Source organism: Euphorbia lathyris, chromosome 2 (genome assembly GCF_963576675.1).
Source record: "Euphorbia lathyris chromosome 2, ddEupLath1.1, whole genome shotgun sequence".
In the NCBI taxonomy this organism is placed as follows: domain Eukaryota; kingdom Viridiplantae; phylum Streptophyta; class Magnoliopsida; order Malpighiales; family Euphorbiaceae; genus Euphorbia; species Euphorbia lathyris.
In genome coordinates, this window is record NC_088911.1 from 77,458,301 (window position 1) to 77,472,954 (window position 14,654).

Genomic DNA, 14,654 nt, shown 5'->3' on the forward strand with positions numbered 1-14,654 from the left:
CGGAGAAGGGGATCTGAAAATAGAAAGATTTTCAGACGCCAGTCATCTCACAGATGAGAACGATTTTAGATCCCAATCAGGATACCTGTTTATCCTAAATGGGGGCGCGGTCAGCTGGAAGAGTTCCAAGCAAGGAAGCGTAGCTTTCTCTATGACCGAGTCAGAGTATATCGCTGCTGCGGAAGCAGCAAAGGAAGCGGTTTGGATTAAAGAGTTCATCACTGAACTTGGTGTGGTCCTGACATTGTAAATCCCATTACATTGTACTGTGATAACAATGGAGCCATTGCATAAGCAAAGGAACCACGGTCTCATAATACATCCAAACATTACCTAAAGCGATACCACATTATAAGAGAAATTGTGGCAATAGGAGATGTGAGAATAGAAAGAGTACCTACAGAGGACAACGTTGCAGATCCGTTGACAAAGCCCTTAACCTAGAAAGTACATGATCGTCATCTAACTTCTACTGGGATAAGTTATAGAAACAATTGGCTTTAGTCCAAGTGGGAGTATGTTGGGGTTTTAGTGTCATATAGACAATTGTTCTAGGATACAGACTTAATTTAAATGAAGTGTTCTTTATATCATTTGTTTTGATGAGATATATGTTTTATAACTATATAAAGGCAAACCCTTTTAAGCACTAAATAAAGTCTAATAAAAGGAAATCCGTAAGTTTATTTAAAGTGATTATAAAGTGTTCATACAAGCATGAAGTGAGACAAAACTTTATAATAAACTAATGAACTTAAAACCACCCCAAGTCAAGCAATATGTTTAGGATTGACATATCGCGGTTCAGACTTGCATGTAACAATGTCTTCTGTCCGACAGAAAGATGATCTCACAAGCTTCACATATATAGATATCTGGGCAGTTACATGGATCCGATGAAAGGTAGTTCATTAGGATTGGGGACCCGACTTGAGATAACAGGATGGGTAGATTCTTCCTTGTCACCTGTTCATCTCATTGGTATTAATAGGTATAAATAATCCTCAGACTCAAAGGAATGTTAATTGGTATTCTGGATTACGGAATGTGACGCTTTGACTCTGGTGTAACACGATCCTTAACAGAGATGACTCTGGGGTGTGAACAGCAGACGTTGGGTATCACAGGAAGTGATTGTGGGATCGTTATACATTGGATTGAGCATTTATCACTCCCGATAAATAGGAGATATGTCCATGGATCGCTTGTGGAAGTCTTGACTCTAAATCCTTGCAAGGTGATAGCTTAAGATTGAAATGAGATTTCTCTTAACCTATTCAATTGGAGTTGACTCGGCCAGAACAAGTAAAACGAACGTCTCGCTATATGTGACTTGACATCACCCATAGTCATAAGATTCAATTCAAGGACGTAGTTGATAAAGGATCGAATTATACCGTAACTAATACGGAAAGGTCAACGACAGAATCAATCTGTCTTCTTATAGCTCTAGGGGAATGATTACGGACTTGCTAATCATATACTCTGTACATCATTCCGTTATGCAAAGATTAAATATAATTCTTTGAAAATTATTTAATAACGTTGCATACGGCTAGAAGCGATAAGAACCTAATGGGTCACACATAAGACTTGGAACCCAAAAGAGATACAGATGTTAATTAATTGATGGAAGCCCAACTGAGCCCAATAGGGCCCAATAACCAAGGGGGGCGAAATTTATGTAGTGAAATACATAAATGATTAATTTGATTTTATCAAATCCTAATTAGATTAGGATCATGAATTAAATTAATTAAAGGATAAATAAGTTATGTAGTGAAATTAATTAATGATTCTATCTAACTAGGGTTTAGATACAAGTGATTATAAATAACCCCCTACTAAGGATTTTCGAAATCCATGATTAATTCCAGGAGAGAGAATTTGAACCCCCCTAACCGAGGACGAGTTTTCACCGCTTCCACCCGTTCAATTGATTTTCATCTCTTCCTCTTTATCCTTTATCTTGTGTTGATTAATTAGAGGCAGTCTGTTTTGGTTGCTATTCATCGGTTGATTTCTACTCGTTTACTTGTTTTGTTCTGTTGTGTTCATGAAAGAAGAAAAACAAACAAAAGGGAGAAATTCGTTTTACTACTCCTACATCAGGTCAGTTCACGATTTCACGGATTCCCGGAGATTGAACCGTCAGATCGTCGCGATTTTTGGACAGCAGCTTCTATAGACATATTCTTCCACGTTTCCACCGTTCGGATTGTCGTTCGGAGGTCTGGAAGGTATTTTCGGGTAGGGGAAGATTGGTAGACAGTTTCTATCTCTTATGAAGTTGTGGGCACTTCGTTTGCAACGGTAGATAGAACATCTAAAATGTATTTCTTCTTATCCCTCTTTGTATGAAATAACGGTTAAAGGATCTTGGGGTTAATGAAAATAGGTTAAAATTTTTATATTTTCGCTGCTATACGTTAGCCTATTTTCCTTAATGGGGCACACCCCCAGTGTGTGAGGACCTCATTAATAAGTATCTCCACCAAGTGCTTTGAAAGCAATGTGGGATACTTTCCATCCTAAAACACAAATGCATAGACTTATTTTCATAAATTAAAAATTGGGTCAAGCCCTACATGTTGCAATAAGGCATTCACTTTTTCTATAATATATAAGCCAAAATACAAAGCAAAATCTAGGTTATAGATCGAGCAAACCATTAGGTAAAGATCACAAGGAGTGAAAATAAATTATTGCAGTTAATCCAAACCATTAGACTTATACATATATTCGATTGTAGTTGTTAAACCTATGCATAACAGATTAGTAGGAAGCATTTGTGCTACCATATCCACGTGACATAGTAACTAATAAGAAGCAGGGACACAGACAGACAAGTTAGATCTTGAGCAGAAGTACTTTAGGCAAAACCTGATATACCAAGATATTTTCCTTCTTAAAAATATACATTAGATGAAATCCAATTATAAATTTTTATTTCTGAAACAAATCAGATAAGTTAAGTAGATTGCACCTGATGATCCATACCTTGATTGGAAGAATTGTCTACAACATATAATCCCATACTTCATGAGAATCCCATGGGGATTTCCACACAAACAACTAACACAGAATAAAGCAGAAATCAGACCAAAAATCTCTACTTCAAAATATTCCTATCGAACTATAGAAACATATCATAATCATGATACACATAAAATAGTAATGCATTTTGAATTAAGGTAATCACCTTTTCACACAATTTACAAGAGACAAACCATTTGACACAATTATCATTTTTGTTACATTTTCATTGTTTCTAATTCAAATCATGTAACACGATTACGATAATATAACTTGGTTTGACACCCTACTTTGAAGTTTTGACAACCACATTATTTTTGAGGTAAAATGAAACTAAAGAATAGGACAACAACCATGAACAAACATTAATAAGAAATAAGAAATAACAAGCTATTTTATAATATTTGATAATGTTTATCTGCATAAGCTTTTTGCACATACTAAAGCTCAAGCCTTCTTTAACTTCAACCGTATTTTGCCTTCTGCCAGAAGAATGTGTGAGTGAGATTGATCAATCCGACAAAGAACTTCCCTCCCGAATCCCGATTTCAAATTTTAAGCAGACATACTTCAGGAGTATTAGCTTTCCACATCCAACATTCTATCATTCTTTCCATGACTATCACTCTTTGAGTAAACCCAAAATAGAATAGTCATGCCTCCATCATGGATGTTTAGTAGATATCCGACCATATAGAGTATCACTTGAAAGGCTCTTTCCTCGTCTCCTATCACTAAATCATGCAAAGAACTCTGAACATCAATTTCGAAACCAAGTCCCTTAAAAACACAAAAGAAGTTGGTAAAGCTAGATGCTTCTTTGATCATGAAATGAAATGTAGACAGAAAGGCCTCATCTCTAATGGGAATCTTTCATTATCCTTAGCACTAATCTCTATTGAATCATTGATCAAAATTGAAAGAACATTGCTGGTTTTTACCAATGTATCAAGAATAATTTTATGTTCAAAGCTCATATCATGATTTTGAAAAATTAAAAGTAGGCCTAAGATTGAGTGCATATAGGCATCCTCATTTCGTGACTAATAACCTACTGAAATGAGTTTCATGCTAGGTTGGCCATCATAGCATTCTTCTTAGCTTGCTAAAAGCACGAGATCACTGAGTTTTTCTCTCATCATCTGAGATTCTTCGAGAACCTAATCATCACTCCAAATTAGATATATTCAATTATAATATGCATCTACATCCAAAATAATGCAACAAAATACAATAACTTCTTGTTTTCTAATATCAGAATCGTTTAGAATCTGTAAAGAAATCGTAGAACTACATATAACCTTGATTGCATTTAAGACAAGATTAAAGCTAATATAACCTTGATTAGAAATGGTTAATACTTAATTTAAAATAATAAACAATATAAAGATTAAAACTATATATAACCTTGATTGCATTTGAGACAAGATTCTTATGGAGTTCTTCAAGAGAGTCAATTCAAGTTATATCGATATTAGACAAATCTGCAGTATGTAATAATTTCATTATAAAATTAGAAGAAATTATTTGATTATTTGAATTAATTATAGAGTACTTACTGGACATGTCAAGAATGACAAATTGAACCATGATTTTACCATTATCCTTTAATAGACACTTATGGGAGCTCTTTGAAATTTGAAAGCTTTTGTAGTTTGGTTATTGATTCCACACAAAGTGGGAAAACAGAGATCAACTACATGCTAATATACTTCATCCAAGTCATTACTCACTATAATGTGATCAGGATCAACCAGTAGTTCTCACCCAAGTCATTCATCAAGTGGAGTAGCTTTCAAACTATGCAAACTGACAGCTCAAACATCTTCAAATACAAAATAGAATATGGTTTTACATGTGTCTAGAAAATTATAACCTTCGACTTGTATGAGTTTTGCATGTGTCTCGGTTCAAAGCAATTAAAATAAGACCCATAAGCTAAAGGTTTGGAAATCTCCAAACCTGCATTGGTTCATAAAACTTCAGTCCGTTGTGTCATCGCTGCTTGCAGCAGGGCTCTTCCCATCATACCTCTATAAATAACAACCAACAGCACAAGTAAATACATTTAACATGGGTAAAAAACCCTAAAAAGCAACAAGTATTCTGCACAAGATAGTTTGGAAAATTTCCAGTACCACTGAAGCTAAACTACAACAGCATATTTAGTTGCATAAACATGATGTTATATGTGTTTTAAACTGCTATTTGATAAACATAACACTATACGTGTTTTAAACTGCTATTTCTAAATAACCAAACAACCCAACCAACTTCATCTTTGATATAAGTAAGACATAAAACGCTGAAATCGAAACCTCGGTATAAAAATTCTTCTGCTCGGTATAGATTGCAGGAAAACCAATGTGCATTTAAGTCAATACCAACTCATCAATAAATAAATCGCAGGAAAATTCTTCTAACATATTTTGCTTCAAAAAAAGCTCTCTAACTTTCCATTTGAGAAAAAAGGAATCAAAGTTAAAAGTGTAATTGCAGTACTTAGCACATGAACCCATAACAGTAAGGATTTTGGCAATAGTGAGAAACAACATCAATTGAAAATAATGTGGTCCATAATAAGCCAAAGCAAATAAGACAAGGTGGGAAAAATAGTAAGCCAAGTTGCCTATCCGAGCCCAAACCCGCTTAATTAAAAAAGAGCAAACAACTAATCTACGACTAACCTTGTGCACCTTGAAGACTATGCTACCATTCACTTAACATGAGTTCTTTGGTGGTATTGTTGCTGTTACTGAGGATGATAAACCTAAACTCCTAAATAAAAGAGATTAGCTCCTAACTTGTTGACTTGAGGATGTTACTGGACTTTTTTTATCACTAGGCATGGGACCTCGGCCAATTATCAGCAATAAACCTGTGCAATCCATTTGGAACCCCCAGGCAATTTATTAGCCTACATACCTATTATATTATCCCAGAATTGGTCCAAAGGTAAAAGAATCTTATTTTTTTGCTTCACCTATAAGCCTTGCTTTCTCTTGATGTACCGTATGGCAGTGTTAGCGAAGCTAAGAAGGATAGAAGACGGAAGCAAAGGAGGTATATAAGGTCACTAGAGCGGACGATTTTTTCACTTTAACTAGAAGTGAAAAGCCCAATTCAGATATAAGAAGCGGATTAAGCCAATGAAAGGATACACAATTATTTGGACAGAATGTTTTGTATCTTTCTAATAAAAAATAGAAAACAAAATTGGACATTTACAACCAATTATAAACAGAACGAAGACAACAGAAAACCAGTATATGCAACTCTTGGTCATAACGTTCTAATTTGTATTAATCGCCTCTTAAATATTACGTTACTTTCAATAAACTGATAAGAATAAACTAAGGACATTAATTCTAAATTGAAACAAAATAAAGATAAAAGGAAAAAGGAGGAAATATATTATGATAATGGAAGATATACATAAAATAAGCCATTTGTGAGCGACGTCAATTAGTTTCCTTACCAACAAATGCAAACATATGGAGCAAAAACGCATAAAGATTACCTTGGTGGCAAGCAGAGTGAAAACCCCCCAAATTGTATGCTCTGATGTGAAAAATCAAAATTTGAAGTGAATAATCAAGGTTTGAAGTGAAGAATTGAATATTTAAAGGCAAGAATCAAACACAAAATGCATAAAGATTACCTTCCTGGCAAGTGGACTGAAAACCCCCAATACATACACTCTAATAAAATTTGAAGTTAATAATCAATGTTTCAGTGAAGATTCAAAGTTTGAAGTGAAGAATTGAGGTTTGAAGTGAAGAATCAAACATATGAAGCAAAACCCATAAAGATTACCTTGGTGGAAAGCGGACTGAAAACCCTCCAACCTTTATGCCTCTTATAAAGTTTGAAGTGAGTAATGAAGGTTGGAAGGAAAGATTTGAAGTTTGATTTGAAGATTTGAAGTGAAGAATCGAAGCTCCAAGTGAAGATTGGAACGATTCTGGAGAGGAATTAGGGTTTCTGTTGGGAGAGCATTGCGGCAAAGAGAAAGAAAATGACAGCTTGTGAGAAAATAAAACCTAATATATATTTTTAGTTATATAAAATAAAATTATAAAATATTATCTGTGTTGTGACGGAACTAATAAAACGTTTCTGAAAATGTCAAGGATGTTAGACGGATATAATTTCGTCTTAGATTCTGTCTCAAAGGATGGCGGGATTTCTCCGACCATTACATTTTAACGGAATATTTCATCCCGTCTCACATTCCGCCTCCACCGTGTAACAGAAAACTTAGTGATGGAATTCCATAAAAATTTAGCGATGGAAAAAATTTCGTCCAACATTCCGTCACAGTTTCAGGATTTTCTAGTAGTGATATAAGGAAACTTTGGAATAGAAATTTGCTTAAGTAAATGAAAAATACTTAAATATTGATTTGGTGTAAAATGTAATCCATAAATATAAATATAATATTAAACATCAATATATGTAGAGATTCAAGTAAGAAAGAATATAATTAAAGGGAATGATGATCTGTCTATGCTTTACATGTAGTCTTCTTCTTCTTCTTCCTTGATCCTTATTTCCAAAACTCATTTGAAAATGACGAGTTGCTCTCTAATTCTTCTATAATAAAGGGCGGCCCGGTGCACTACGCGTCCCCACTGAGCGAGGGTCCGGGGAGGGGTCCCACCATAAGGGTGTACTAGGGGCAAGCCTTCCCCTGCCAATTTATTTGGCAAGAGGCCGCTCCTAAGACTCGAACCTGTGACCTCTTGGTCACACGACAACAACATTTACCGTTTACCGTTTACCCGTGACCTCTCTAATTCTTCTATAGTAATTCTAAAAAATAATTATGTCTTTAGTTGATTCTGAATTTGGCTTCTCCTTATAAAGGAAATGAAAGGCACCCCTCTATGGGGACATGACTTTTCAAATCACCTCTCTACGAGGACATGTCTTTTGGGAGGATAATATGCAATCTTTGGGGAGAAGATAAGTCTTATCGAATGTTTAAGAGTCTTGTAGAATGTTTCTGGAATGATATGTCTTTTAGGATCCAAGAAGGATACCATTTGGTGAAATGTTTGCGACTTTGTGCAAAATCTGGAAATTGCGTGCTCGGGCGGTTTGAATTTTCAGGTTTCTTCATTAGATTGGTTCCTTTGCATTTTTAGGGGCAAGTTTATCTTAAATCATTCTTAAGTACCTGAAAAGTAAAATAAAACACGCAATGAAGATATAATACTTGAATTTATCAATGAACACTTGAATTACTTAATAAAACAAGAGATTAAGGTACTTAAAATATGAACTTTTTGAATTCATATCACAACTTTTTTGGTTCATATCACATCCCTACACTTAAACTTTTGCTTGTCCCTAAGCAAAGATTCTCTACAAAACAAAATACAACCAAAAAACAAATGTTGAAAAATTTTCTTTTCTTTTGATCCATTAGATAATGGTACGTTTCAATCAAACAATGATTGGCTAACTAGATCCATTAGAACTCAACTAATAAAATGGGATTAAATTTCTCTAACTCAAATTTAAGATGAAATATCAAAACAAATTATGTAAATCTTGTTGCTTCGAAATAATAATTTCCTCAAATACATGTTTTGCTTTTAAAAGTAAGAAATATGACATTTTCAAGCTCATATCAAACTTCCCCACACTTCAACTTTTGCTTTTCTCCAAGCAAGCCTCAACATTTAAAAACACAACAATAATAAAACCATTGACATTTGAGCTTTTTTTTTTTCTTTGGTACATGTTAAAATAGTAGGCTTCATTCATTCAGCAATTAGGTATATAGATCCAAAACTTCTTAATCAACTTTTAATCAACTTAAACGGAGAAAAAAAAATCAAAATTATGTTTATTCAAAATGAAATATACAAATATACAAACAAAAATTTGAACTTCCAAAATACACGAGAGGCATTGACATGTATGGAAAAGGGTACAAGGTGACATAATGAAATTAATCTTTTTGTACATCAACATGACATATTTAGAAGAATAAACACAAATTGTACTAAAAGAGGATAATAAAAAAAATGATCTTTAGAAAATTGAAATAAAAGGGTAATTTTTATTTATGGAAGATAATTTTTAGAAATGGATAAATGAAAAAATACCTTTTGTACATGAGAAGTGATTTTTTTTAGAGACATTAGGAGTGTGCTTTTCTGGATAACCATTGCTCCATGTGAACTTTTAGGCAGCTTCTTAAAGAAGATTTCATACATGTAATTTTTGTAATCTCTTTTCATATGCGCTTTTAGATCGGACCTATATGTTAGATTCGGCTGAGTCTTTGCCCGAACCTATTTGTTTTATATTATATTAACTGTGAACTCTGTTTTCATAACCCCTATACCTAACTGCGGATCGCAGTTTATGATTTTGTGAAGCCAATTGCTTCTCAGTTTACGATTTTGCGGAGAAAAATCATAAACTGTCAACATATCGAATTGGGTAAACCTTTCAAATCTCAGTCTCGAATGTGTAAACTAACTTAAAATATATATACTAAGCTATATAAAAGAATTTATTATATAAAATCAAAAAAAAAAAATACTTACATGAATAGTTGGATTTTGGATTAATGTATTCAACTGAAATTGGATTGAAAATAATGAGAAGTGAAACTATAAAATTAATTTTTAAAGTATCTGATCTGATCAGAGATGGTGTAATTAGTGTAATTGGTCTACATTTCTAAACTTACTATCAATTAGGCGAGTTTTAGAATTTAACTTTAAAAATATAAAAAGGTAAAGGTAGATAAGATAATATATTTGCTGCGGTTATATGTTATCATCATCCGTAATGTGGAAGGCTAATTATTGGAGTGGGAGTCCGGTGGATTTTGTATCATACAGAAAATTGTAAAAAGCTAATAATTATATAATATATATATACATTTATTATGAATGAGAAGATCAAATTGATCACCAACCACATCCTTGAGATTCCAAACAAATAGAAAAAATGAATTCCGAATTCGGCAGTGATTATAGTCGAAGAAGGGAGTTGAAAGCTTTTGATGAGACAAAAGAAGGTGTTAAAGGGCTAGTTGATGCTGGGATCACTCTTATCCCTCCTATTTTCCATCGACCACCCGCCCACATCATTTCGCCTACTACTTGTGCTGCTGCCGCTGATCTCAACTTGAGTTTTCCCCTCATTGATCTATCAGGTGTTGACAAAGATTCAACTCTGCGCAAAGAGGTTGTTGAAAAACTACGAAAGGCTTCCGAGACTTGGGGATTTTTCCAAGTGATCAACCACGAGATTCCTCTGAATATCCTGGAGGAGATGAAGGAAGGAGTAAGGAGATTTTTCGAGCAAGATTCTGAGATTAAAAAGGAATACTATACTCGTGACATCACCAAAAAAGTTGGATATAATAGCAACTTCGATTTGTATACTGCCCCTTCTACTAACTGGAGAGATACAATTTTTTTCCAATTAGTTCCAGATCCTCCCACTGCTCAAGAACTTCCAACTACTTGCAGGTCAGGAATGTTAAACCTTTCTATTGCTATTGATTTTATAGGGAAAAAGCAGCACTCTGCATTGACATTTTGATTTTGATTTTGATGATTGTGATAAAATGATACTATAGTTTTCAATGCTCTATTGAAGTTAATTACGTGACAAAGGAAGTTTTCATTTTTGTGCAATCAATGTACGAAGATAAAGCCTATTGTCAACTCAAATTCAAATGAAAATGTTTAAGTGGTGTAGGTTTTTTTTTCAACTTTTCCCAAATTTATATACATGAAAAGAAAATAATTTTTGTTTTTATTTTGCAGAGACATAGTGATAGAATACTTAAAACAAGTTGAGAAATTTGGAAATAGAGTGTTGGAATTATTGTCAGAAGGTCTAGGATTGGAGGCAAACTACTTGAAAGACATAGGTTGTGGCGAAGGAGTTTTTATTCTAGGGCATTACTATCCAGCATGCCCACAGCCAGAATTAACATTTGGCACAAGTCAGCATGCTGATAATGACTTTCTAACTGTTCTTCTGCAAGACCAAATTGGGGGTCTTCAAGTTCTTCATCAGAATCAATGGGTTGATGTCCCTCCTAATCCTGCTGCTCTTGTTATTAATATTGGTGACCTTCTGCAGCTGATATCAAATGATAAATTGATAAGCGTGGAGCATAGGGTGCTGCCTAACCCTACTGCACCAAGAGTATCTGTGGCCAGCTTTTTTAGCACAAATGTAAAATCAACTCCCAGAATTTATGAACCTATCAAGGAACTGTTATCTCAAGATAATCCTCCTAGGTACAGACAAACCACAGTCAAAGAATACAGTACCTACTTCAATGCTAAAGGCCTTGATGGCACTTCTCCTCTGCTGCATTTCAGGCTCTGAGATTTTCCATAAAATAGATTGCTTAATGACTAATTCTTATGGAACTTTTCTCTATGAATCTCAAGTATATATCAATTTAGAGATTAAATTAAAAACACTTGTGACTTGTCATTGTCTTCAATGAAAGATCTAAATCAAAAAATTCATTCGATGATTTACTTGATTCTGTGGCAACTAAATTGGAAATTATACGATGGATCCAAGATTCACTAATAACTGTGCTTGGAGTACTCTCTTGTGATTCATCAGGTGCTCAAATTTTTTTTTTTTTTTTTTTTTTTGATGCTTTTGCGGGTAAGTTGCACCTATGGTACTTGAATTTGTTTTTGTTATCTACACTTTACATTTGGACATAAAAACACCCGAACTTATTTGTCTAGGCACCTGTAAGTTCAGGTATTTTTATATGCAAAAGTCAAGTCTATGTACTTGTAAGTTAATTTATGGATGGTTTTTCCGAAAACCACATTGTCTGCTGTTTCATTTGAAGAAGATATAGTTGATCTGTATGGAATAGAATTATATACCTGAGTTTTGATAGAGTATCGATATCATTGCTTTGGGATGAAATCCTACATGTTTTTCCTTTGATGTTGTTTATCTAATTAGTTATTGGGTTGGTCATGAACAGTGCAATTCAAGTTCTATAACTTCCAAAAACAGGCTTTCCCTTTGCAATTTGGAAACTTCCTCGTTCCATGAACACAATTCAGTGTGTGGACAGAAAAGAATGACCAGAACTATTTCGATACACTGCAAAGGACAATTCTGCCAACATAGTTTATACGAGCAGTGATGGTAGAAGCTGGAATTTGCTTGGAAATTTTCCATACAGTGTATACTAGAATTCAAAGTTGAGATCTTTAATTGGTATTAGTTAGTAGCAGTTTTGTTATGTATTGATATGTGGGTTTGGTCGCAGCTGATATCAAATGATAAGTTTGTAAGTGTGGATCATAGAGTGGAGGCCAAGAATATCAGTGGCATCTTTCTTTAGCACATCTGTAATGCCAACTTCAAGACTTTATGGACCTATTAAAGAATTGTTAAGTGAAGATAATCCCCCAAAGTCTACTCTAATGGAAGAGGCCTTGATGGCACTTCTCCTCTGCTCCATTTCAACCGTTAACTTCTTCATCTGCACACTGCCTTGTCATTTGCTAGCTGCTAAATAAAACCAAGCGCTTTTGTCTTTGGAATCAACTTAATTAAATGCATTTCACTTGTTATTTACTGGATCGATTCATGATAGCCACATGTACCAAACTAATTAAAGGTTTTACTTTTCCATAATGGACTATGATACCAACTCACGAAAATTGGTGCATCGAAAACCCAACAACTTAATTCCAAGGAAAGCTAATGAATAAGTGTCGGACAAAAAGAATCATAACAAAACTAGGTTGTAAAGATCCGATCTCATTCTCCAACAATTAAGAATTTAATCTTGAACTGTTCAATTATAATGCCCCCAAAGAACACAAAATAAACCTCTCATAAATCTTTTATTAAAATAAAAACTTACGAGCTAACATATGAAAGAGCTCATCCTTAAATACATAACACAAATGCAAACTATGACTTGAAGTGTCTTTTACATGCCTTAGACACTAACAATAATACAATGACATTTAGGTAATTAACTTAGTCAAACATACAAACACGTAAATCTGTTAGACTATTGACAATACAACAATAATCAATAATAGCAATACAAAATCCAAGAATACCAATACCGAATCTAATAAGGGTAAAAATGAAATCAATTCCATATGAATTTGACAAGGTCCACACAGCATTGCAATTGCCCATTTGACAATTCAAATATGAATTTGACAATTCAAATATGAAATCAATTCATATTGATTTGATTAGTTATTCCCATCAATTCAAATGGCTAAAATTCAACTGGTGATTTTTGAATCACTTTCACCGCTCGTTTCGTTTAGGCTTGTTCGGGTTCTTTGATTTTTTCACTTTTCAAGTAACATGAGAGGTACGAAAAAGTTAGAGTTTCCTAAATTTTATTTGTGTCATTTTAATCTGATATATCTAACATTTGCACCACATTTGTTTGAAGATCCTCTTCGAACTTCTTTGCATGTGTTCGAGTAACAGGTCCATCCGGTAAACATATTCGCGCCATGTGAGAATCCGGATTTTTAGTCCGGGTTATACCACTCCCCCATCATGAGGATTCGACCTTGAATCAGAATCTACATCATAAAAAGATAAATCAGAAACATTAAAGTAGCAGATACATTATACTCACCAGGTAAGTCAATTTTTTAGGCGTTGTCATTAACACGTTCTAAAACTCAAAATGGACCATCGCCTCGGGGTTGAAGCTTATTTTTATGAAGTCCTAGAAACTGTTCTTTTTGAAAATGCACCCACTCGTCTATTTTTCTCTTCAATGTGCTTGCGAACTTTCTCGTGAATGGACTGCAGTAATTCTACCTTTTTAACGCCATCTGTACTAGACCTGGCACCACAAGTAAAGGTAACAAAGCTATCAGCGTAAGAGGGTAAATATCATAAACAATTTGAAATGAAAAAAACAAAGTAGATGAGTGAATACTACGATTATATCCAAATTCTACCACATGTAAACAGTCTTCCCAATTCTTAAGATTTTTCCCAACCATAGTGCACAAAATCTGACCAAGAGTTCGATTAACGATCTCGGTTTGTCCCTCCATTTGAGGATGACAAGCGGTAAAGTACAAAAGCTCAGTACCCAATCGACTCCATAAAACACTCTAAAACTGAGTAAAAAATTTAGCATCTCGGTTGGATACTATAGTTTTTTTGGACTCCAAATAACTTAACAACATCCCGAAAGAAAAGATCAGCAACATGAGTAGCATCCAAGGTTGTAAAAGCCGTTAGATGATGGTCGGGTGGACATGGCCCTTGGAGATTAATCGGGGATTAATCGGATTTGTGTTTTGTAGTTTTTTTATTTTTATTAAATAAATTATGATATAAATACGATTAATATATAAATTATACTATGTAAAAATAATAATAGAAAATATTTAGGATAGAAAAAAAATATATATATATATATTAATATTATTTACATTAATGTCCTTAAAAATAAAAAAAATGGGTCAAGAAAATAACATTAATAACAAAATATGTCAAAATAAAATAAAATTAATATTCTTAAAAATACATTTAATAGTATAAGGTCCTTTTTTGTAATTTAATAGCTTATTTCAAATTTAAAAAATTGA

General features: G+C 33.8%; 2 protein-coding genes across 2 annotated transcripts; one reads left to right on the top strand and one right to left on the bottom strand.

Moving 5' to 3' along the window:
* Positions 1–3,161: 3,161 nt before the first annotated feature.
* LOC136217147 (uncharacterized) lies at positions 3,162–9,290 on the bottom strand. The gene is made up of 6 exons (XM_066003732.1): positions 9,156–9,290; positions 6,853–7,079; positions 6,698–6,737; positions 6,557–6,597; positions 4,999–5,069; positions 3,162–3,770 (listed from the first exon to the last, which is right to left on the bottom strand). The coding sequence occupies exons 1-5, from the start codon at positions 9,288–9,290 to the stop codon at positions 5,009–5,011; spliced, it is 504 nt and encodes a 167-aa protein (XP_065859804.1). The 3' UTR covers positions 3,162–3,770; positions 4,999–5,008.
* A 613-nt stretch (positions 9,291–9,903) lies between these two features.
* On the top strand, positions 9,904–12,645 carry LOC136218668 (1-aminocyclopropane-1-carboxylate oxidase homolog 1-like). The gene is made up of 2 exons (XM_066005700.1): positions 9,904–10,538; positions 10,839–12,645. The coding sequence occupies exons 1-2, from the start codon at positions 10,012–10,014 to the stop codon at positions 11,410–11,412; spliced, it is 1,101 nt and encodes a 366-aa protein (XP_065861772.1). The 5' UTR covers positions 9,904–10,011; the 3' UTR covers positions 11,413–12,645.
* Positions 12,646–14,654: the final 2,009 nt, after the last annotated feature.